General features: G+C 37.2%; 1 protein-coding gene and 1 long non-coding RNA gene across 2 annotated transcripts in view; one reads left to right on the top strand and one right to left on the bottom strand.

Moving 5' to 3' along the window:
* Positions 1-5,909: 5,909 nt before the first annotated feature.
* LOC139705678 (uncharacterized) lies at positions 5,910-10,085 on the bottom strand. The gene is made up of 3 exons (XR_011707496.1): positions 9,931-10,085; positions 9,523-9,643; positions 5,910-7,641 (listed from the first exon to the last, which is right to left on the bottom strand). It is a non-coding gene; the product is annotated as an uncharacterized lncRNA (long non-coding RNA).
* Positions 10,086-10,152: 67 nt separating this feature from the next.
* Dtwd2 (DTW domain containing 2) overlaps positions 10,153-25,456 on the top strand; it is a 142,120-nt gene continuing 126,816 nt past the window's right edge. The window contains exon 1 of the mRNA XM_027941116.2: positions 10,153-10,422. Coding sequence (XP_027796917.2) covers positions 10,205-10,422 — 218 coding nt within the window. The 5' untranslated portion in view covers positions 10,153-10,204. The remainder of the gene's footprint in view (positions 10,423-25,456) is intronic.

Here is a 25,456-nt window from a genome sequence, read left to right as displayed (position 1 = left end):
GGCATTGAGCATGTATTAGTTATCTTACAGGTTCCTTGGAGAAACTTTAGAATATTCCAACTGCGGGAAACAGAGCACCTGTTACCCCCTGGGAGTTTGCTCACCAGAGGAATGCTGCCTTGTACATTTCCACAACCAGAATCCTTACATAGAAGAGTATGAATCTTTTTAGTCTTCAACTATTGGCTTATATTATGTAATAGTGATTGGCCACTATGTTTTTATTTTCGTGACTTTCTAAAGGCAAGTAACAAATCACTTGTGACAATAACTATATACCTCAGGCTAAAATTAATCACTGTCTGCTGATACATTGTCATATTACATTCTAGTTCTGGAACTTGTATCTAAATGCTATTACTTGAATGCAAGAATTAATGAATTTTTTTTAAAGAAAAAAGGTATTTTAGAAGAGAAACATTTCAGTTTGCTATTCTCTTTGCTAAACTGCACTTACACATTTTCTAAAACAAACAAAATAAATCATCTATCATATTCCTGTAAAATGGCATTTTTAATTCATAGATGCTTTGTGTATAACGTGTTTCCAAAATGTAAAATCTAAAATCTCCTATGTGACTGCCACATTGAATGCACTCATACATCCTCACATCTGATATTCTAACATTATTTGAATGCTTAGTTTTTCTTTAAACTCCCCCCCCCCTTTTTTTGGCAATACTCACATCTGCTTTAGCAATTATGTGAGTTTTTTAAAAAAAATATTTTTAGTTGTTGATGGATCTTTATTTGTATGTGGTGCTGAGAATTGAACCCAGTGCCTCATGCATGCTAGGCAAGCGCGCTACCACTCAGCCACAACCCCAACCCCAATTATGTGAGTTTTAAACTTTCTTCTGAAAAAGAGTTTTTAAAACATTTATGTTGCTCATATATTACAGCTATTATCTCTTTGGTTACTTGAAAAGCTATAATAAAAGTAGAGAGAAATTAAATTAAAAGCATTCTTAAGAGAACTTATGCCAGACATGTTTACTTCCTCAGTTTCAGCTCTTTTGCCAGAAGAGACAATGGTAAAAACATCTGTAGCCTCTAACTGAATCATGTGAGTGATCATGGATTAGTTAAGAAAGAGCAACTCAGGAAATAGAAATTCCAATCTGATGTAATTTCATGATGTCAAACCATTTATTATGCTTTAAGGTATCTTGATTCTATACCTTTAAAAATTGGGAAACAAATAACTACTGAACAGTGTGGAAAGAATGAAAGAGAAACAGAAACAGGCCAGGCATTAGAAGGTCTTGTTTTCTAAACCCAGCTTTATCACTTAAAAAGCCATGTTAATTTAGATTAATTTAGACTATATTTTCAGAGACTGTCATTTTTTCTCATCTATCAAACATAGATAACAGATATCTTATTTACATTATGAAAGTGGCAGGAAAGAACAAATAAAATAACATTGATAGAAGAACTTTATAAATTTCAAAGTGCTATGCAAATGTAAGTTATAATTTCAGAAACAACATCAGGGCTTTGCTATAATACCTTCTGTTGCAGCATGGAATTCATCATATGCTGCTCTATTTCAGATTGTTCAAAGGAGTATGTCAGTGGCAAGGCTGCATCATATTCATATGTGCAGGAATTTCTAGGTTGGTATTATAATGAAATTCAAAGGATACTTATTTTAGAATTCTATTTTTGTTAAATCACATATATACTATTTCAAGGACTTACATTTGTTTTGAGAATTCTCAGATTTTTCCTCACTCATTTGTTTCCTATTCCTTTTACCACAAACTCCACCCTCATCTTGCCCTCCTGAACAGTAAGTTAAAATAAATGTTTATAGAAGAACCAGAGGTCATCTTTATGTTCCAGATCTTCTGGATGCCTACAGCCCAGTCAAAGGGATATGAAATGAGTTCATGGTGCTGCTCTAGCCATGGTAAAACATAGCCCAGCAATGGCTCATTTTCCTTGGTCCACCCCTTCTGAAATCAGGCAAACACCAGGCATATCTAGGGAAAAGTTGAACTCCTTTTATTTTTTGTAAATCAAAGCATTCTTCATAATATCAGTATCAATCTTCAAATCCATATGTATATCTCTGATCTTTCCTTAATATTCCAGACATCTACCTGTGTATTTGAGGGTCCTTGCTGATAAGTAGGTTAAGTATAAGAAGGGTAAGGGATATAGGACAATTCCTATCCTCAAGGTCCTTGCTGGGTACTATAGGAAATCTTATACAGGGTTGTTGCTTTGGAGGAAGCAGATGAGCAAAACTGAACTTCTCTCTGCTCATTTCTACTAATTACAAACACATTGTATATACAATGTATTCATGATCTGCACAAGTAGTAGCTTAGGTAGATCAGTGTTTTTTTCTCTACTCAATACAAAACACATCTTTAAATTTTTTTTTTTTTTTTAGTCACTGATGGACCGTGATTTAATTTATTTATTTGTATGTGGTGCTGAGAATTGAACCCAGGGCTTCACACATGCCAGGCAAGCACTCTACCGCTAAGCCACAACCCCATCCCCACATTATCTTCTTTTAAACACATTTTTTATTTGTAAGTGGACACAACTCCTTTATCTATCTATTATCTATCTATCTATCTATCTATCTATCTATCTATCTATCTATCTATCTATCTATCATGTTGAGAATCCAACCCAAAGCTTCAAATGTGCTAGGCGAGCACTCTACCACTGAGCCACAACCCCAGCCTCCCCAAACACATTATCTTTTAATTTTTTTTTTTGTTAATTAACCTTGTAATTCTTTTTTTTTAAGTTGTAGATGGACACAATACCTTTATTTTGTTTATTTATTTTTATGTTGTGCTGAGGATCGAATCCAGTGCCTCAAATGTGCAAGGCAAGCACTCTATGGCTGAGCCATATCTCTAGCCACTGGACCTTTATTTTATTCATTTATTTATTTATTTATTTATTTTTTAATGTTTATTTTTTTAGTTGTAGTTGAACATAACATCTTTATTTTATTTATCTATGTCTATGTGGTGCTGAGGATCGAACCCAGGGCCTCACACATTCAAGGTGAGTGCTCTACCGCTGAGCCACAACCCCAGCCCATTATTCATTTATTTATATGCAGTGCTGAGAATTGAACCAGTGGCTAACATAGTCTAGGTAAGCACTCTATCACTGAGCCACAATCCCAGCCCTAATACACATTATCTTTTAAGTGAAATTCATAGTACCCTATTTCCCTTTACATTTCAAGTTGAGAAGAGAATAATTAGAGAGATTGCGCCAGGGCTTATAACTTTCAGTTATTGGCTCAAATGAGGAGAGTTCTAGAACTATTAGTGTTTATTGAGTTTTGCAGAACAAATACCCTGGTATTAAGCATCACTGTTAAAAGATTCCAATTTATGAAATCTCAAACAGTTATTGTGTGATCTTGTTACTTAATTTCTCTAGGCCTATTTCTTTCTTTGTAAAGTGGAAACACTCATATTTATTTGATAGGTTGTTGCTAAGATTTTATGAGATAGAGCTTGTAAGGTAATGCCTAGCGAGTGAAAAGTTTTCAGTAATATGTGCTTTTCCCCAAGACTGATTAAACTATCAATTAATTATTAATTAAATAATATTTTTAGACTGAAACATTATACAAGCCAAGGTCTTAGTAACTTTTTAGACATTCTAATTTTAATCATCCTGTGTCATATTATTCCTACTTAAATTTTATACTTATTTACTGTTTCACTTCAACATCTTACAGAATTTAGAACTACAAGAATAGGGAAGAGGGCTGGGGATGTGGCTCAAGTGGTAGCGCACTTGTCTGGCATGTGCAAGGCACTGGGTTTGATCCTCAACACCACATAAAGATAAAATAAAGATATTATTAAAAAAAGAATAGGGAAGAAAAACAAGGGAAAGAAGGGATTGTGACAATGAATTATTGCTGTGGGGAAAGTTTCCTCCAAATTGGATAGTTTATAAACAATACATACCACACAAATGTCATGCTTGTATCCAACCTTTCCCCCAAAACTTTTAAATTGCCAAAGCAACCCCCCCGCCAAGTAATACATAATCTAACAAAGATTAATCGATTTTTGAAAAAGGAAGAGAGAGAGCTGGGCATGGTGGCATGTACGTGTACGTCCCAGATACTCAGGAAGCTGAAGTGGGAGCATTATTTGAGTTCAGGAGATTGAAAGCAGTTTGGGCAACATAATGAGAACCCTGTCATCAAAATCAAACAAAACCACCAACAAAAACAAAACAAAAAATCCCGCCCCCCCAAAAAAAAAAAAAAAGTTTATTACTGAGATTTCTTTGCTTCTTTTTCCTTCCCAGTAGTGGGGATTGAACACAGGGCTTTACACGTGATAGGAAAGCACTCTACCTCTATCACTCAGCTACATCCATAGCCCTTCTGTATTTTTATTTTGAGGCAGGTTCTGGCTATGTTGCTCAGGCTGGCCTTAACTTGCAATCCTCCTGCCTTAGTCTCTACAATAGCTGGGATTACAGATGTTTCCCACTATGCCTCGCTATTAATATTCCTTTTAATGAGAAAAACCTATTACTTTAGGTAAATTGCAATGGTTCATAACTTTGGTGCCATCTGGTTTAACTAAGGACTGACAGATTGTTTCAGTAGGTTTGAGGTAGAACCTAAGACTATATCAAATAATTATGAATGCTCCATAGAGGATTCTAATCACCCCAAAGATTGAGAACTATGTGTGTAGTGGAAAAATCTACAGATCTGAAGTAACAAAACTTGAATTTTCTACTTGGTCATTTTCTTTGCTTAGCCTCTCATCTGTAAAAAAAGCATTTTAGGTGAGATGAATGGTTTTCAACTCAGGATGCAAGACAGAATTCATGGGAGTACTGATGCCTGCAAGATTTCCACTCAGGTTCTGTTGATCTGACTTGGGGTCGGGGGTAAGTTTTCTCAGGTGATTCCAATGTAATCTAAGATTGAGAAGCAATGGCTAGAACATCTTTAAGTTCCATTCTACCCTAAAATCAGCTGATTTTGGTAACTAAATTAATCTTTGTTTCATTAAAATAAATTAAGCAGTTTGCCAGTCATCTGATTAGATTTTTAATTATTTAACTCAAAATATGAAAATAAGTGCGTTAAAAAACTAGGGTTTGTTTGGGGCTGGGGATGTGGCTCAAGCGATAGCGCGCTCGCCTGGCATGCGTGCTGCCCGGGTTCGATCCTCAGCACCACACCACATACAAACAAAGATGTTGTGTCTGCTGAAAACTAAAACTAAAAGAAAATTAATATTAAAAATTCTCTCTCTCTCTTAAAAAAAATGAATTAAAAAACAAACTAGGGTTTGAAAAATTGAAATCCAATAAACAAGATGCTTCAAAAAATAGTGTAAAATCAAAATTTCGTGTGAGTAAGGCATAATATATTTCCAAGTGAATTAAATCTAAAATTTAAAGAAAATACAAAAGTAAAACTGCATAGCCAGGAAATTGGAGTAGATCTCTGAAGAAAATCTGACAGAAAAACAACAACAAAAAAATTTATTTAGAGCTACTATCAGGAATTTAAAAAAAAAAAAAAGATAGACATTATGTCAGTGGTCTAACCAATGAAAAAATGGTCTAGCAGATATTAGTGAGACGTTGGGGAAAAAGCCTGAAGGAAGGCCTTGCAGAGAAAGACAAGTTTGACCCCTTCCCTAGAGTTCAAGGGTGTAGTGAAATGCACAGGAAGCTGGGGTTTGAGGAAGAGAAGACTCCCCATCATCAATGAGGTCATTTAAGAACAATTTAGGTCAAAACAATCATGCAGATGTGCTTGAGAACTTGTATTAAATACAAGCATCACTAGACTCACTACTAATTCACATAAGACTAGAAAGTTCATCCAAGAAACCAGGGAATGGTGCCGGGGTTTCTGTTCTCGCGACTAAAAGGCTCAGGGGTCACTCTAGTTAAACTGGGCTAACTGGGCTGCACGAAATAACCACACAAGAGACACAAATACCTTTTTCTTTGGGGTTGCTGTGACGGCTCCTCTGACCTTAAGGGTCCACAGAAAGAGAGAGAGCGAGAGCATGCGCTGACCCCTTTTATTGAGAAGCTATTCAAATGAGGCAAGGAGTCAGGTTTCAGGGGGCTGAGTGTATCTTCATGATGTCCACTGTCAGCAGGTTGACTGACACCTGGGTAGGCCACACCCAAGGGCACAGTAAGAGGAGGGGACACACACAAGGCACTTCCATGGAAGATTCTATCCTAAACAAGGCAAGGGGTTATATTATAAAGGAACAGGTGAGTATAGTTTCACCCATGGGGCTGTAGCAAGACACACCCATTTCTGTGACTGAGCGCCTCAGCACCCAGCTGGGGAGTGTAACTCAGTCACCCGGAAGGTTGGCCTCCCACACAATGGAATTAATGAAACTGTTTCTACTTGTATTACTTGGAACTAGTCAGATAATTGGATTTATTTATTTATTTATGGTACCAGGGACAGAACCTAGGGGACCCTTAACCACTGGGCCACATCTCTGCCCTTTTTGTTTTGATACATAGCCTCACTAAATTGCTTACGGCTTTGTTAAATTGCTGAGGCTGGCCTCCAACTTGTAATCCCTTTGCTTTATCCTTCCAAGTTGCTGGGATTTCAGGCATGCCACCATACCCACTGTAGATGATTAATTTTGATATCTAATGTTCCACATTTTTCTAAAAATACTGCTTACATGTTCATTGTGTAGAATATAAGGAAAAAAAAATGAAAATAGACCCCAACCTCAGCATCTTGATAGAAATTTGATGTTCTGTATACAATTTTCCATTTTTTTCCATATGTAGTTTGTATGAATTTGCATCATAAATTTAGTTGAACAAATTTATGGTGGGCAGAGGCATGATTTTTACCTCAGGTGAATATATTACTTTATAAAGTAAAAGGGAATTAAAGCTGCTGCTGGGGCTGGGGTTATGGCTCAGCGGTAGAGAGCTCTCCTCGATGTGCAAGGCCCTCGGTTCGATCCTCAGCACCACATAAAAATAAATAAATAAAACATTATATATATATAAAGCTGCTGCTGACTTGACTATCCTGTCTTAGCTATGTGCAAATGGAAGTTGTACAGAAAGAGAGGGTTGGTCAGAGAAAGGTATTGGAAGAAGCAGAAGAGTTTTGAAAAATGAGAGGACTCAGTCTACCATTGCTGGCCTTTTAAGATGGAGTAAGGGGACAATGAGACAAAGAACATGGGTGACATTTAGAAGCTGGATATTATCCTCAGGTGATAAGCCAGAAAGAAAATAACAAGGAACTGAATTTTGCCAACAACCTAAATGAAAAAGGAAATGGATTCTTAGAGTCTCCAAGGGAATACAGTCTAATATCTAGATTTCAGTCCTGTGCAATCCATTATCACATTCCTGACATATAAAACTGTGTGTTGTTTTAAGTCACTAAACCTGTGGTAATTTGTTACAACAGTAATAGAAAATGTACATAGCAAAAAAAAAAAAAAAAAAAAATGTCATCTTTGTTTCGTTTAAATCAAGGTTTATCCAGTGCTGAATTCACATTTTCTTGGATTTGCAGGATATTCAATCCTTATCATTATCATTATTTCTTCTCCCACTGAAGTATCCTCTTCTTCCCATAAGACCAGGCAAGGATGTCTTCAAACCACACAAAGACCCATGGAAAGAAGTATAATGGTTAGGTTATCTACTTGAAAGATAAACAAAACATAAGTTAACATCTTACTAAAATGTCTTACCACAGGTAAAGTGGTTATATCTCATCAACGATATTTTATTCCCCTTCCTAGTGCCTTGGAATTTTCCAGAAGGTGGGTCACTGATAATCTTTATTCTGAAACCAAGTATGCCACTGGTAACATCACATTTTCTCAGTTTTTTCAAGATCAAAGCTCATAAATCTGGATAGTGGGTGATTTTCCTGCCTCCGAGAGGGGAAACTGACTCTCTTTTCTGACTATATCTTTTTTTTGTTGTTGTTACTAGGGATCTGGAGATTGAAGCCAGGGGTGCTTTACTACTGAGCTACATCCCCAGTCCTTTGTATTTTTTGTTTTAAGACAGGTTATTTTTTGTTTTAAATACAAAGGTATTTTTTGCTGATGCTGGCCTCAAACTTTTGATCCTCTTGCCTGAGTTGCTGGGATCACAGAGGTGAGCCACCAGGCCCAGATTAGGGGTTGTTCTTTAAACAGACCACATATATAACAATGGAAATAGACTATGCAAGATGAGAAAAACAAGGGAAAAAGTAGTGGGAGAGCTAAATGGCTGGATTTTAAATCCTTTGCAGGGTAGTCAATGATCTGATATGGATGTTAAAGAGAAAGCCAAAGATGACTCATTTGCTGTCTCACAGCAATGTTGGGAGCTTAGAGAAATCTTAAATGACTTAAGAGAATATTTCTTTTTGATACTAGGGATCAAACCCAGGGACACTTACCATGGAGCCACATTCCCAGCCCTTTTTAAAATTTTGAGACTGGATCTTGTTGAGTTGCTATTGCTGGCCTCTAGCTTGCAGTCTCTGGCCTCAGCCCCCAAATCATTGGGATTACAGGTGTATGCTATGGTACCTGGAGAGAGCACATTTATGGAAACTAGAGAGGAGCAGATTCCTTTGGTTTAGATAGTCACACAAAAGTGTACTTATGCAGTTAACAAGTTGTTTCCCCACCAGGACATAATGGCATGTGTCTGTAATCCCAATGGCTCAGGAGGCTGAGGCAAGTGGATTGAAAGTGGGAAGCCAGCTCAGCAATTTAGTGAAACTCTCAACAACTTAGAGACCCTGTCTCAAAATACAAAATAAGAACCAGGGACACAGTTCAGTAATAATGCAATGCACCCCTGGGTTCAGTCTCCAGTACTAGGAAAAAAAAAAAGGAAAGAAAAATTTAAAGCTCATTCTCCTAAATCTATAGCCAGGATTTATTTAAATTTTGGTTCATCTTCTTTCCTATAGTCTCTGTGTTTAATTTATCTCCCAATTCCAACTGGTTTAAGTGTCAATTCTTTTTCTCATCCTACTACCATCAAATGTGGCTTTTCCAGACATTTTCTAACCTTATATAGGGTACTCCAAAAGAAAAGAGGGGTGTTGTTTCCAAGGGAAAATAGTGCAGAATAGCTGAAAACAACAACCCTGTATTCTATTCACAAATATTATTTTAAGATGACTGAGAAAACTGACAGAGAAACATTTTAAGAATTATAATATTACTCCATTATATTATTGGTAGTCCGTTTTATTAATCCTTCTTGACAAAAAAATTAATATAATTGTGATCATAAAACAACTCACATGATTGATGAAAACCAAGTTTAATTCTTTAAATGTTGTATATTAGCAGAAATAACAGGAAACATTACAAATGAAAAGAAATCAGCACTCATTTTGGGCAAGAAGCATTTCTAACCTCATTCTAAGTAAGATTACATTTTGATTTTTTAAAAAACTGAGCTACCTGGCTATTTCAGTTAACCAGAAGCTATAAAACATTGGGGTAAGGTAGTTACCTTTTATGGTTTTTTTCAACCATAAAACCTATATATACTCCAGTCCACGGCTCCTGTTGCATCTTGATCCCAAGGGTCTCGGACAATTTAAAAACTTCATTTAACAACTATTTGGTGTGTACTGTGGAAGAGTATGAAGAAATATCAAAGGATGGGGAACAGGACATAGTATGAAACAGAGCAGCAGAAGAGTTCTGTTTTCAGTAGGCCTTTGTTGGCCATTTAGCTACCAAGTACTTCAACTAGCTGCTAAAACTACTCTGGATGCACCTTACCCTGGGAATCCAGTAAATTCTTATAAACTGTAGCCAGAAGGTAGGAAATGCAGAATTCCATCTTATCCTTAGTTTTATGGGTATTACATTCAAATCTGGTTATCTGGAGTGCTTTGGGAGAGGACGCCCTTACCTGTCTTAGGGACGCGGCCTAATTTCACCTACAGTGCCACACAACTCATGCTTTCCTACCTGGTGGCACGTCCCAAAGGGCCCTGGCCAATAGGCTCGTTCCTTCCCCGCAGCAGGGCGGGACTCCAAGCCCGGGCACCGGAGACCCGCCCCCATACGTGGCGTGCGTGAATGCGTGCTGCGTGGCGCCAGCGGCGTAGGCTGGTTTTTATAGTGCGTAGCGCCCTCCAGCGTCAGTAAGTCCTCAATGCGACGGCCTGCCCAGAGCACTGGCCATGGAGCCGCAGAAAGAGGCGCGAACACCCCCGGACCTCATCGTGAGGCCGTCAGGGGCCTTGAGGTCTCAGACGCTTAGTGAGGAGGAGCGGCAGGAGGGCGGTGCATCGCTGGTAGCGTCCACCTGGGGCGCAGAGGCCGATAGCGCGAGTGCGGATGGCCTGTGGGAGTTGCCTGTGGAGCCGGCTGAGCGGAGGCCCGAGTGCAGCCGCTGCAGGTGACCGCGGGGCCGGGGGGCGGGGACTACAGCAGGTGGCGGCCTTCAGAGGTGCAGCGCTCCCTGTCGGGTAGGAGGACTCTGGCAGCGCGGTGCTTGGTGCGGCAGTTTACCTTGGTGGACCTGGAGTCACTGAAAACGCCTAACATAGCTCTTTAGTAAGAAGCCACTTATTAGGTTCGATTATTTAGCCTGACGTCCAGCAAGATATTGGCGTATCATGGGATCATCAGGCATAAGTTCCGTTTCCAAGAAACTTGAGAGTCTGAGAGGGAGCTCTTAAAGGTGTAATGACAATACTTGCAGTGCTTAAGTAGCATAGTCTTCTTACAAAAAGCAAAGTAAAGCAAAACAAAACAACAACAACAAAATGGATTGGAGGAGAGGGACAAGCAAGAAGGCTACTACAATAATTAAGGTTGTTATTCAGAATTCTGTATTTATTTAGAAATACTGAGCACCTGAAGTATGCAGGCTCTATTTTGGGTCCCAAGAAAGCAGTGATGAATAAAGTATAGTCCCTACTCTGCCTGGGGGTACTTAGAGTTTAATGGAGAGAAAGTTTTTTAGACAAGCAAAATAGCAACAACATTGAATGCTCATAAAATGTCTGTTTACATAGTTTTTGGGGTTACCTCCGTGGTCTGGTGTATTTTGGGATTGTGAAATTTGCTTCCTCTGCTTGGTTATTTTCAATATTTTCAGATATACCAGTCTTTTTACCTCCTGTGTGTACCTACAAGTCATCTCTTTCCCTGATTACAGCAGATCTCTATCAGTCATCAGCAACCTCCATGTGGATCCTTTCCTTTTTTTTTTTTTGTCTGCTTTCCCTTACTTTGACAAAATACCTGAGATAATCAACTTAAAAGGAGGAAAGGTTTATTTTGGCTTATGGTTTCAGCTCATGGTCACTTGGCCCTGTTCCTTTGAGCTTGTGGCAGCACAGTACATTATGGTGGGGAACACTTGGAAGTGGAGGAGTCCTGTTCACTCCTGGCAGACCAGGAAGTAGAGAGAAAGAAAGTGGCCTGAGGTCCCAATATCCCTTTCAAGGTCATGTTCCCATTAATCTAATTTCCTTCCACTAGGTCCCATCTTATTTCCACTAGCCCCACTTCTTAAAGATTCCACCATCTCCCAGTAGTGCCATGGCCAGTAGCCAAGCCTTCAACACATGGACCAAACTAAATTAAACCAAACATTTCAGATCCAGACTAAACCATGCCTCTATTTCCTCACCTTGGAATCAAAATTGTGCAGTTTGCCATTAGATATAACACTGCCCCAAAATAGCTCTCACTAAAGACATCAGCAACATCCTTAGGGAACTTTTCCTTTATTTACCCCATGTTAGGGATTGAATATAGGGCTTTGTGCTTGCTAGGCAAGAGATCTGTAACTGAGCTACATCCCCAGCCTTTAATTATTATTATTATTATTTTTTAAGACTGGTCTCACTATGTTGCCTAGGCTGGGCTCATACTTGGTGATCCTTCTGTTTCTCAGCCTCTTGAGGAGCTGGTTTTACTGCACCTGGCTCACTTTTTACTCACTCTTTTGGCAGCATTCTGGAGTTGAATACTCACTCTTGAAAACTTACTTCTTTGGTTTCCCTTTGATTTTATTTGGCTTTTCTAACTTAGTCTCCTTTGCCTATTCTATTCAAACTCTAAATATTCGGTTTCCTGAGATCTGAGTTCTAAGGTTTATTACTCTTCTAACCCTACACAGTTTCAACTTGTGATCTTACCAGGTTTCATGGTTAGGGATTACCCATATCTCAGTTTTTCTAGCCCAGACCTTTTTATCTGAGCACCAGACCTACACATTCATATTTTATTGTCTTCTTTGCTAATCACTGACAATACAGTGGAATCCATGTCCATGTGAGTGTTTATTCTCTTACTGGATACAGACAATTAAACAGCAAATAATCATCCAAATGTGTAATTACAGACTGGGAAAAAAAAAGCAATGATGGAAGAGAATGGGAAGCTATGATAGAAAATACCTAAGTGGTGTCAGAAGAGATCTCTGAAGAGATAACATTTCAGTGGTTCTGAATAGTGGTTCTGAATAGTAGTTCTGAATAGACTAAAGAGTACATGATAAAGCTTGCATAAAATCTTTAACCAAAGAGTCTTCCTTTCACCATTCTATTGAGTCCTCTTCCAAGATTTCTAAATGGTATCCTCTAACCCCCTTAGACAACTGGTTCAAATGAGCTTCATTCACATACTTCTTTGTGCAAAACATGGTCCTTTCTAGTCACAAATTATCCATTTGAAAACAGAGGTTTGGAGAAAAGCATTCTAAGAAGAGCAGAAGGACAGAATGTGGTTGAATGTCTTTAAGAAGTACTTTACTTTGGACATTTTAACCTTTTCCCCGGACTAGATTGTATGACTTCAGAGGAAGGTATTGTGAATGTAAGGATAGTTGTATATTTTCTAGATGTACTCTGTACAGATGACCCTTCATTTAATGATGGTTTGGTTTACAGTTTTTCAACTTGGTAAGAGTGCAAAAGCCATATGCATTTAGTAGAAACTGTGCTTCAAATTTGAACTTTGGTCTTCTGCTGGGCTAGGGATATGTGGAACTTCTCTTTAGATTCTGGCTGCAACAGCTCCCGGTCAGTCTGTGGTCATGACCAGTACTCTATGTATACTGTGTTCCTAAGTTATTGTGTTCTTTAGGTTACACTTATTAAACACATTTTTGACTACAGTATTTTCAGTGTAATATGGGTTTATCAGACCTAATCATATTGTAAGTCAAGGAGCATCTCTGTATAATCAGGAGGATGGAAAATTTGTGACTAGAAGGGACCATGTTTTGCACAAAGAGGTATGTGAATGCAACTCATTTAAACAAGTTGTATAAGGGGGTCAGAGGATACCATTTAGAAATCTTTGAAGAGGACTCAATAGGATGGTGAAAGGAAGAATCCATGGTTAAATTTTTTGCAAGCTTTATCATGTACTCTTTAGTCTATTCAGTCTATTATGAATGCTGTTTATAGTTTTTTTTTTTTTAAATTAATCGCATATGGTTAGTAGATATTTATTTTTTTTAAAATAAAAATGACTTGCTGGATTTTGTTTCCATTGACTTTCAGTTAATACTTTAGTATTATAATTCATCCTAACATTTCTTTACTTTGCTTATTTCTCATGAAATTTCTTTTAAAAGATTTTCTCCTCCTTGGCATACATTTTATTTGCTTTGATTGAATAGAAGAGAACATAGTTCTAGAAAAAAAAATACAATTCTAGAATTAGGGAGAATGTTTAGGTGCTATCAATAATGTATAAATGAATTGAAAATACTTATATTTTATTTGATTGGCCTGCTAGAATTCTACTAGTTTCCTGGATGATCTTTATATTTGTGCTTACAGTATTTTAAAAAATGTATTCTTAGAGTTGAGCAATCAGTAAATCTCCATTATTTGGCCATCAACTTACATAGTATTCATTTTGCTAAATACATTACTATAATTGTCACTGCCTAGGGAGTCCTAGAAATTAGGTTTGTTTGGGAAATACAAACTCAATTTAACTTCTCAGCATAATCTTGCTCATTAGAAATATAACACATCTTAAACATGAGTGGAATATTCTTTAAAAAAAATCCCAAACTTATTTATTATTACATAGTATAGATTCTATAAATGTATTCTTTTCTTTATGTGTTTCTTGTTTATAGTTCATTATAATATAAATACTATTATACATGCTGATCACTCTGCCAGGAACATACTGTTCCCTCCCTCAACTTCTAGTTTCTTCCCTAGTTAACCATAAATATTAGAAGCCAGATTAAATATTTTTATATTTAATGAACTACAATAAGATTTTTGTTCCTCACATACACATGTATGTACTACAGAATGCATTTGGAAAGAGTTTGAAAATCATTGAGGCCCCAAGGCTCTGAATAAAATAGGAAAAAGACTCTTTTGAATTTTTCAGAGTGAAAATCTTTATGATTTTGCTTAGATTAAAATCCTTTTGCAGCTGGGCTCAGTGGTACCTGACTGTAATCCCAGTGGCTCAGAGGCTGAGGCAGGAGGATGATGAGTTTAAAGCCAGGCTCAGCAAAAGTGAGGTGTTAAGCAACTCAGTGAGACCCTGTCTCTAAATATACAAAATAGGGTTGGGTATGTGGCTCAGTGGTTCAGTGCCCCTGAGTTCAATCCCTGGTTAACCACCCGTCCCCCCCCCCCCCCCCCCAAAAAAAAAATTATTTTGCAGACTTTTAAAATCTTACTTAAATTATATAAGACTAGAATGGGAAGTTTTAAATTCTTTTATAAGAATATGATATCCTTTTGCAGTCTTTAAAATCAGGACATCATGGGAATAAGAGCCAGAAGATAAGAGTACACATATTCAAGTTATTAGTGCTTCACAAATATTGATAGTCTTTAATTTTGTTAGAAAATCACATGTAGTATCTGTGTTAAGTATGTTGTCCTTTTCTTGTTGGATTCCGCAAAATTAGCTTCTTTCACAGATGATATATGCAGTATGTTTTAGGAACACATAAGGACATGTACCAAATTATGGTTATTTTGAGTTGGGATATGGGGAAAAAGTCATGGAAATCTTGGAATTGATATCTAAGCTGAAACAGAAGGACATAGGGAAAATATTTAATCTGGCTTCTAATATTTATGGTTAACTAGGGAAGAAACTAGAAGTTGAGGGAGGGAACAGTATGTTCCTGGCAGAGTGATCAGCATGTATAATAGTATTTAGAGAATTTTACAGAAATGAGGCTACAGAGATTAGTGACAGTTGGACTAGAAAGGGCCAAATAAGCTCTGTCAGGATGTTTGGGTCTAATGCTGTAGAACCTGCCAAACCAGCCACTGAAATAACTACTATTTTGAATGGTGATGGCAGTTTTGACTTTTTAAAAAATATATATATGTTAAAGATGTTGATGGATCTTTCTTTTATTCATTTATTTATATGTGGTTCTGAGAATTGAACCTAGTCTCTCACACATGCTGGGCAAGTATGCTACCACTGCGCCACAACCCCAGCCCAAGTTTGGCTTTTATAGGGGACTTTTAGCTATATAATTTATACGTTAATTAATTAATTAATTAAAAAATATTTTATTTTACGTGGTGCTGAGGATTGAACCCAGTGCCTCATGCATACTAAGCGAAACACTCTACCTCCAAGCCACAACCCCAGCCCATTTACTTTATTTTATAGAAACATGAAACTGAATGATGATGTAATGGTAAAAGGCTTCACTAGAAGAGTTATTCCAGAAAGACAGGAATCCTAATTACGCATCTTCTGTGGATATTGCTGTGAGTTTGAGGAGAAGTCATATACCACTTAGAAATCATCATTCAGAATAATAATTTCTAAAAACTGTGTTAAAAATCTGTTCAAGGGAAGAAACAGCAAGGAAAGTGTTCATTCATATTGATTCAGACCTTGAAACAAGTTTTTCTTTCTCAAAGCCTTTCTTCTCAAGAAAAGTACAAAGTTTTCAGGATTATAATAAACCACATCTATGAATTTAGCACCCATTTATGAACCATCAGCCATCTTCTAGGAACACACCAGACCTCCATACTTTGCATACTATATTTTATTACTTCTTGTAACAACTTTTTGGAATTGATGATGCTGTTCACTTTATTATACTTTCTTACTGTATTTTTTCCCCTGTGCTGGATATTGAACTCAGGGTTTACTGTTCACTTTTTAATACTCAGGAGGTAGAGGTAATAGGCGAATTGCAGAGTTGAATCTTTAGCTTCAGGCCACTTGGCTTCCAAGCTCATACAAGTACCTAATTTCACACTCCTGTGGAAGAGGTCTTAGAATTTTATTTGCACAGTAGGTATAGTTACTAGCGAAAGTGGGTCACTAAGGCTGCAAGAGTAGTTGTGATTTTTCATACTTTTTACCCCCTTACTGGGTATTGAACCTAGGGGTGGTCTATCACTGAGCCACAATCTCTAGCTCTCTTAATTTTTATTTTGAGACAGGGTTTCATGGAGTTTCTCAGGCTGGCCTCAAGCTTGTCTTGCTTCAGTCTTCTTAGTCACTGGGATTATGGGTGTGTGCCATCTTGCCTAGCAGTTTTCATACTTTTAAAGTTAGTAACAAATGCCTGAACTTTAATATTTTCTCTAGTTCTTTTACTTAATGTATCTTAACTTTTCCCTATTCTTTATGCATGAGTAATCTGGAGAAAAAAGTGATGTGGATACCAGTGTTGTGGGGGTAGGGAGGTAAGGATGAAGGTGAAGAGGAGGAGAGAGAGAAGGGAGAGGGGAAAGAGAAAGGACTGCAAATGGTTAGGAAGAATGCAGGAGCCACAAACTGCCATCCTACAGATGTTTTACACTGTATTTTTACAGCTTTTATGTTAGTTGCTAACAATTAAAGAAAATAAGACTTTTATATAAAAAAATCTATTTTCTGGCTTCCAAGAAAGTAGGAAGATCTGGCAACTCAGGGACTACTTCCCTGAATAGTAGTTTGTTGAGCTGAATATTGACTGTGCCTGTAGATTGGGCATGATCTGTCCAGGTCCTCTTAGCTCTCAAATCATTCCTGCCTAACTCATTTGTGTCCCCAGTAGACATTTTTGTTTTGTTTCTGGGTCTCATGTATATCTTTGTGCCTAGTTTGACTGAGCAGTAGTGTATATCTGTTTGTATGTTTGGGTGGGAAAAGTGAAAAATGGCAATTTTAAGGGTAATTGATTTAGAATAATTGAAACTGTTCACTTGGCATCAACACTTGGGGGAAAAACTACTTTGGCATGCTTAAAGACAACTGGATTATTAAGGATAATTTTTAGGATAAAAATTAGGGATTCTAAACAGCATACTACAGGGACAAAGCCACATCAATGTGTATAGCAGCACAATTCACAATAGTTAAACTGTGGAGCCAACCTAGATGCCCTTCAGTGGATGAATGGATAAAAAAAATGTGGCATATATACACAATGGAATTTTACTCATCAATAAAAGAGAATAAAATCATGGCATTTGCAGGTAAATGGATGGAGTTAGAGAAGATAATGCTAAGTGAAGTTAGCCAATCCCCCCAAACCAAATGCTGAATGTTTTCTCTGATACAAGGAGGCTGATTCATAGTGGATAGTGATGGGGAGCATGGGAGGAATAGAGGAACTCTAGATAGGGCAGAGGGGTGGGAGGGAAGGGGAGGGGGCAGGGGATTAGCAAGGATGGTGGAATGTAGTAGACATCATTATCCAAAGAACAGGTATGAAGACGTGAATTGGTGTGAACATACTTTATAGAGGTATGAAAAATTGTTCTATATGTGTAATAAGAATTGTGATGCATTCTGCTGTCATGTATTTAACAAATAAAACTCACAAAAAACAAAAACAAAGACAAAACAAAAAAATTAAGAGATTCTGAAAATTTGACCTTTTGTATACATCAGAATATCATATTCCCAAAAGAAAATCATCAGCAATTTGTTCTTTCCTGTTATATAGAAAATAATATTTATTCTTTGAAGTAGTTTATTCATAATACATGTGCAAAGCTAACTGATTTTATAAATTACTGTGGAAGCTAATCATATGTTCAAAGTTGAGCAAAGATGATATGTGTCAAGAGAGAATTTTTTCCTAAATCTTAATTAAGTCTCCACAGGGGAGTGACTAGTTTTAAAAAACACATTAGAGCTTTCTAAATGTTTATTTTCTCTAAGAAAACTAAGAATTATATTAGAACCCTCAAATAGTTTTCTTCAAACAACATCAGAACACATAAATTCCTTAAGTTCATTTGAAATTTGGTATTGTTTAAAAGGAGTTCACAAGTTACAAAGTGCTTTTACATGTACATTTTTATTTAATCCATGAGACAACCTTGTGATTAAAATAGCATTTTTCCCTTTTATAGAAGATGGTCAAGGTCAGGCGACTAATAGGAGGCACAACTGCTTTAGTTTTCATGTTTTTATTGCCATGCTACATAATAATAAATTATGCTTAAATGAATAGTATGACAGCCTTTATTTTCCTATTGACTATGATAAGTATTTGCAGTGAGGTGTTTCTTGGTCATCTTCTACATAGAATCCTTTTTCCTTTGGCTATGGCTGCTTTTAATAATTTGAAATGAACAGTTTTTAATTCTTGCCCCCTTTAAGATCCAACCTGTATCTCTTCAATCTCATACTTGCCTATGATCAGGTTCTCATTTCTTTTGATGGTTTCTCAGTTTGCAGTTAGAAAAACATGTTTGAAGATATTATTGATAGGAATTGATTATTTACCTTCTGCTGAATTTTCATTTGCTTGATTTTTGTTTTTCTCTGTTGAAAGCTTAGTAAAAAGATTATGGGGAAAGAGGGAGCATGAAATGAAATAAGTGGAAGAAATGTTCCAGTGCTACTCAAGGAAAACAAAAATGAAAAGGCATGCAATAACCTGTTGACCTTGTGAAAGGTTACAGGGATTGACCCAGTGGTAAATCTCTGATCTGTTTGTTTGTGTAAACAAGTTATTTGTCAGGCTAATCTTTCATTTTTTTGAATTGTGGTATTGACATGGCTCCCTGGTTGCCAAGCTGCACAATCAGTCCAGTCAATCCAATAATCCCTGCTGAGAAGCGGTAGTGGAACATTGGAATGCCAGAGCAGCAGCCACAGTCTGGGTGGAGTCCAAGAATGATCACCGACTGCTGCAACATAGAGTCGGCCATGTTGGTGCAGTGTGCCAGGGCATGCTGACTTGCCACCCCGTGGGCTCTGGGCTCGTGAGAACACCTGCTGCATAATCTGACTCCACACAGCACCAAAGCTCTGAATCCTGAGCATTCCCGATTCTTGATCTCAATCTCCTGGGAAGCTGTGATTGCAGGCCAGCACAAGAAAATAGAAGTGGGACAGACCTGAATGAATGTTCAGACTCAAGGGTTAATTAATAGCATAGTACTTTTCCAAACCCTGATTAGCATAAATTTGGATCAATAGGTACTTTTCTAAACACGGATTAACAGACATTTGGACCAGTAGTGTTGACCCAAGTGCTATATAAACCCCTAGACCAGCACCCTCAAGCAGCAACCTTCTTGAGTCCACACTTAACCTGTAGGAATTCTGTTTCTATTCACACTTAAATAAATCCTACTCTTACACTCATTCTTGCCTGTGATTTCATTATTTGAATTCTCAAGAGAAGAACCCAGAAAGATGAAGTTGGTGGTGAGCTGCTGTGGTCTGCTGCAACATTGCAGGGCATGGAGCTACAGTATGTTCCTGCACTCTGCAGAGGACAAAGCTGTGGAAAAACTCTGGTTTCAGTATCATATTCATAATATATATATTTTATTTTAACCATCTGTAAGTTTACAATTCAGTAACATTAGACACATAATATTCAGTAATCACCACTCTGTACCCAAATTTTTTTTATCATCCTAACATAAACTTTACCCCCAGTCACTTAGCACTTTCTCAGCCCTTGGTAACTTCTATTTTTTTTTAATAATTTTTTTCTTACTGCTGCTGCTAAGAAAGGATTATATGTATTTATGTGGTACCATGTGGTGTTTATACATTGTATAATATATATACCTTGTGTAATGCTTAAATCAGGGTAAAAAAATACCTATCTTGATTTTTTAAATGATGAAAACATTCAAAAATCCTTTATTCTAGCTTTTTGAAATGTATAATACATTCTCCTTACCTGTAGCTATTGTACTGTACAATTGTAACCTACTACCCATTGATCAAGTTTTTATTCCTCCCTCCGTGTGCTGTCTCTGTCTTCTGTTAACCTCCATTCTACTCTCAACTTCTAGGTTACTTTTTGTTTCTGTGAATTCACCTATTCTAGATATCCCATATAAGTGGAATCATATAATATTGTTCATCTGTTTTTGCTTATTTTATTTAACATAATTTTTTCAAGTCTACCCATTGAAGTATGTATCAAAATTTCATTACTTTTGTATGTGCAGTCCATATTTTGTCTACTATTATTCACCCATTTGTTCATAAACACTGGTTGTTTCTACTTTTTGACTTCTGTGAACAGTGTTGCTTCAATATCTGTTCTAGTGCCAACATTTAATTCTTTTGGATATGTACCTAGGAATTTCTGGGTCACATGTTCTGTGCTTAATTTTTTGAGGAATTGCTAAATTGTTTTTCATAATAGCTGCACCACTTTATATTTCTACCAATAATGTATGAGGTTTCTGATTCTCATATCCTTGCCAATGCTTATTGTTTTTAACCTAGGAATTCACACATTCCAGGAAAGTGCTGTACCACTGATCCACAGCCCTGTCCTCCTTTTTTTTTTCCAATAGTTATTTTAGTAGTTGTAAAGTGATAGCTCATTGTGATTTGATTTGCATTACTTCAATTATATTGAATATCTTTTCATATTTTTACTGGCTATTTGCATATCTTCTTTGAAGAAATGTCTATTCAAATATTTTCTACAGAAAAATTGTAATGAATGGGCTCTTAACTAAAGTTTGACTAACTGTGTTTGAATCCTCACTCTCTGACATTAAGGAAGTCACCAGATATTGTGTACTTCAGCTTCACCAACTGTAAAGCTGAGATAATCATAGTTGTCTACTTCATAGTGTTCTTAGGGGAATCACATAACTTAAGATGGCCAGAGTGCATTTTGTATAATAAATGCTCAAGAAATGTTAAATATATTTTTAGGAAGCTGCTTTAGCTTAAAAGAAAGGTGAATTATAGTCAATATAGAAAAAATTTTTTGAGCTTCAAAAACCTTTTTTTGTTGTAAAATATGCAAATCACATAAACTTTGCCATTTTTATCATTAGAAAATGTAATAAGACATTGTTATATAGTGGTAAGAGCACTGAACTGAATTCATTTTTCTTTACTAAGGAGAAAGGAGAACCTGATCATAATAATATCATAATGATGAAGTCATCATTGCTATTCTAGAATGGGTATATGTTAGATCAGGTTATAACTTTTAATTTTTTTTAAAGAGAGAGAGAGAGAGAGGGAGAGAGAGAGAGAGAGAGGAGAGAATTTTAATATTTATTTTTTAGTTTTCGGCGGACAGAACATCTTTGTTTGTATGTGGTGCTGAGGATCGAACCTGGGCCGCACGCATGCCAGGCGAGCGTGCTACCACTTGAGCCACATCCCCAGCCCTATAACTTTTAATTTTGAAATAATTTTATTTTTAGATGTTATTTTGAGACAAGGTCAAGCAGAGGCTGGCTTTGAACTTGCCAGTCCTCCTGCTTCATCCTCCCAAGTAGCTAGGGTAAAAGGTGTGGGCTACTACACCTGGTTGAAATTATTTTAGACTTACTGAAAAGTTGCAGAAATAGAAGTTATCAGGGGCTGAGGAAGTGGGAAGTGACTAGGGGTAAAGTTTATGTTAGGATGATGCAAAAGTTTTGGGTACTGAGTAGTGATTACTGAACTCTGTATACCTTTCACCTAATAACTTAACAGAGTAATTGCACATAACTAGGGTAATATTATTAGGGGACAGATAGATGAGAATGGTGGGAATACAAGGTTAAGAGAATAATTCTATAAAATGGACCCACTGTGCTGATCCCCACATACTTTCTTTGCCAAAAAGCAATTTGCCTGCCGCCCTACCTGGTCTAAGTACACAGGATATATCACATTCCTCAGCAGACTACCTGTTATCTGCAAGGAAATGAAGGAAGGAAATAATGTTGATAAGAAGAACCCAGATTATTTTGAAAGGAGAGACTTTTGTGAACAGTGCTGCTTGAATATCTTTTCTAGTGCCAACATTTAATTCTTTTGGATATGTACCTAGGAATTTCTGGGTCTTTCTTTTCACAGACTAGATTCTGGGAGATAAGGATAGTTCTTTCTAGCCATAAACTTTGTAAGAATGTATGGTTAAGAATCCAATTAGTACTGGTCAGCATGGGCCAAGGTGACCCAGAGTTGCCATGACAGTGGGGACTTGAATGTCTGATGTTATACTGCTGTCAGTCAAAACTCAAGAGGTGTGGGCTGGGGATATAGCTCAGTTGGTAGTGCTTGCCTTACATACACAAGGCCATGGGTTCAATCCCTAGCACCAAAGTCAAGAGGTGTACCTGGGTGGGACTCTCTGGAAACTTCTCTGGGATCCCCAATAAAACTAAAGTTCAGGTAGCATGAGCTTTATGTTTGTGTCAGTTCCCCTTTGTTCTGAGAAGACTCACTCTCTCCCTTGAGAGTATCTTCTTTTTCTTTTCCTATTCATTCTATAAACTCATAACTCTTTCTCTGAGCGACATGTCTGAAATCTTTTTTCTGACTTGGTTACAAGAATAGGGGTTTGAAGAGGGGGTCTTCATGCTGCCTCAGTTTCTCAGAAGGCCCTAGTTCTGTAATAATATCAAAAACTGTAAAAGATCTGAGATTTTATCCTGTTTGCAAGTGGAAAAGTTAATGTGCTTATTTTTAAAATGTGAAATTCCTGGGTCAAAGATGAAGGTTTTAATAACTCATGACACGACAGGTAGCATGAACTTTCTGTTTGTGTTATTTCTTCCTTGCTCTCCCTTTCCACTCCAGGTCCTATAGGGGTTTCACAGAGAATACAAGTTGGATGATGGGCGCACAGTGGGTTTGCATCACAGCTGCATTTATGGTTCCTGAATCTTTTATAATGGATCGCAAGGAAAACCTGTCCTTTGCTCCAGAAGAACAATTTACCTGTGTATTCTGAGGCTGTTCACATAAAGACATCTTTGAAAAGATACTCCAGAACAAAATCTAGTGTCTGACTCAAACATACAGAAATGTAAGAGACTCATGGAGTAATCAAAATTAAGAAAAGAGCATTGGTACACTACTAACTATGTTCAGAATTCACCAGTTTCTCCACTGAAGTTCATTTTTCTCTTGTTTAAAATATAAATCAAAATCCCACATTTATAGTCTTTTTTTTGAGGTTTACCTTTGTAAATTTGCTAGAATAGTAGAGAAACAGTGATAGTCTGCTGTATGTCTAGGAAACTGATATAGATGTTCAGAGACATTGTGGAATTTTGATAGTATCAATATAGCTTTCTGGCCAGGATACCCAGGAGTGTCAGTGATATCAATTTCCTCACAGGAGACATTACTAGATGAATAAGGCACAGTAGCAACTGAGAAGATATTAGGAGATACCATCCTTGGGTCTAATGTTTTCTTAGAGCTACCAGTACAAATTATTACAACCTGGTAGCTGAAAACAAAAGAAATTTGTTCTCACAATTCTGGAAGGCACAAGACTAAAATTGGTGGCTACTTGGTAATTCTTGATGTTTCTTGACTTATAGACTCATTGCTGCATTCTCTGCCTCTTTTTCAATTTGATCTCTCCTCTGTTTATAAGTTCTCTCTTCTTTTTTTTTTTTTTATAACAATCACTCTATTGAATATCACCCTAAATGCTGAGATACTTAATTACATTTACAAACACGTGATTTCCAAATAAGGTCACATTCACAGATACTAAGGATTAGGACTTAGACATCTTTTTGGGTGATACTGCTCAATTCATACAGTCTTGTATGTCTACACCATCATTTGAGTTTGCTACAAATTCAAGACCAAGGATGTGTTTACTTGGGCCATTTTTTTAAGATTGTATTGTTACTGAGCAACCTTGAAAGATAAGATCTTTAAGAAGAGAAATACATATCAGGCAATAATTGTACTATAATATGAAAAATGTGATTTAGGAGCACAGAGGTAAAAGGAGGGAATCACTACTTTGAGTTTCACAGGAGAGTACTATTTAAACTCCTCTTTAGAATCTGGTTTTTCTCAGTGCTGTTGTTCCATCATGAATTTTTATGATTGTGTACTTATTGTCATAGATTCCCAAGCTCCATTCTGTCATCTATCCAATTCCCTTTCACAAAGTTTATTCTAAACATCTGGGCCTGCTCATTTTATTCCTTTCTTGGAGACCTTCCATGCTTATATATTATGTAAAGAAAAGAGTTCAGACACCTGTGTGACATCTAGTCTTGTAGGTTAATCCTTAGCCTGTCCACTTGTCCCTTTCTTTGCCATACTTTCACATACCCCATTGTCCATTGAACTGCTCTTGAAAGTTATTTTTTTTTTCAATGTTTGGGTCTATACCTTTGTTCTGTATTTTTTTTTTTCTATATGAAAAGCTCCTTCCTCATTTCTTTGTGTGAAAACCTACTCTAGTTCAAGATCCAACTCTGATGCCACTTGCTGTCTTTTAACCTTTGAATATTTCTTTTCTCTACTGTAAGCTTCCTGTGGGATTGCCTCTATGTAGTTCTTTTGGTATCTAATCACATATATTTAATTATTTTTAGCCATTTTGTTCTGGAGAATTTTATAAATGTTTGGACTTTGACATTTTCCTTCTAGATTCCCTTTCAAACTAAAAGGATATTTTTAAAATTTTTTATTTATCTTATCTCCAAATGTTTTAATTCTAATGGTAGGCATTCTGGGGCCTGAGGTTGGAGACTAGAGTTATGTGTTAAAATATTTCATTGAGGATCCAAAATGATGGGCCAGAGGGAGGCAGCATTCTGTGTTGCTCCCTGACCTGGGACTCAAGTAGTGAAAATACTGCTTCTCTGCCAATGATATTCCTGCTCCCATGTGGGAATCATAGTCACTGTGCCCGTTTAGGGCTACAGGCCACAGCATCAGAGTAGGTCTCCCAGCTACTCGCCCATGCAGGACTACTGGGTAACTGAGAGGGCACCATCAACATCCTCACAGAACTTTTGGCCACCCACCTGAGCAGAAATCACCAACACCACTCCCACTCAGGACACCCGGCAGCATCCCACATGCAGGAACTCTGGCCTCCACTCCCATGTGGACCCCCATCTACCATTGTGGGGCTCCCCTGGTTGCTACCATCTTGGGACTCTGCAGCAGCAGAACTTCGTGCAGTAGCCTGCCAGCAACCTCTCATAGGCTCCGAAGTCAGCTGACAGCCACACATTGTACACCACAGAGCTCGTCTC

The sequence above is a fragment of the Marmota flaviventris genome, chromosome 5 (genome assembly GCF_047511675.1).
Source record: "Marmota flaviventris isolate mMarFla1 chromosome 5, mMarFla1.hap1, whole genome shotgun sequence".
In the NCBI taxonomy this organism is placed as follows: domain Eukaryota; kingdom Metazoa; phylum Chordata; class Mammalia; order Rodentia; family Sciuridae; genus Marmota; species Marmota flaviventris.
Note: the sequence above shows the minus strand (reverse complement) of the source record. Positions and strands in the feature narration are given on the sequence as shown.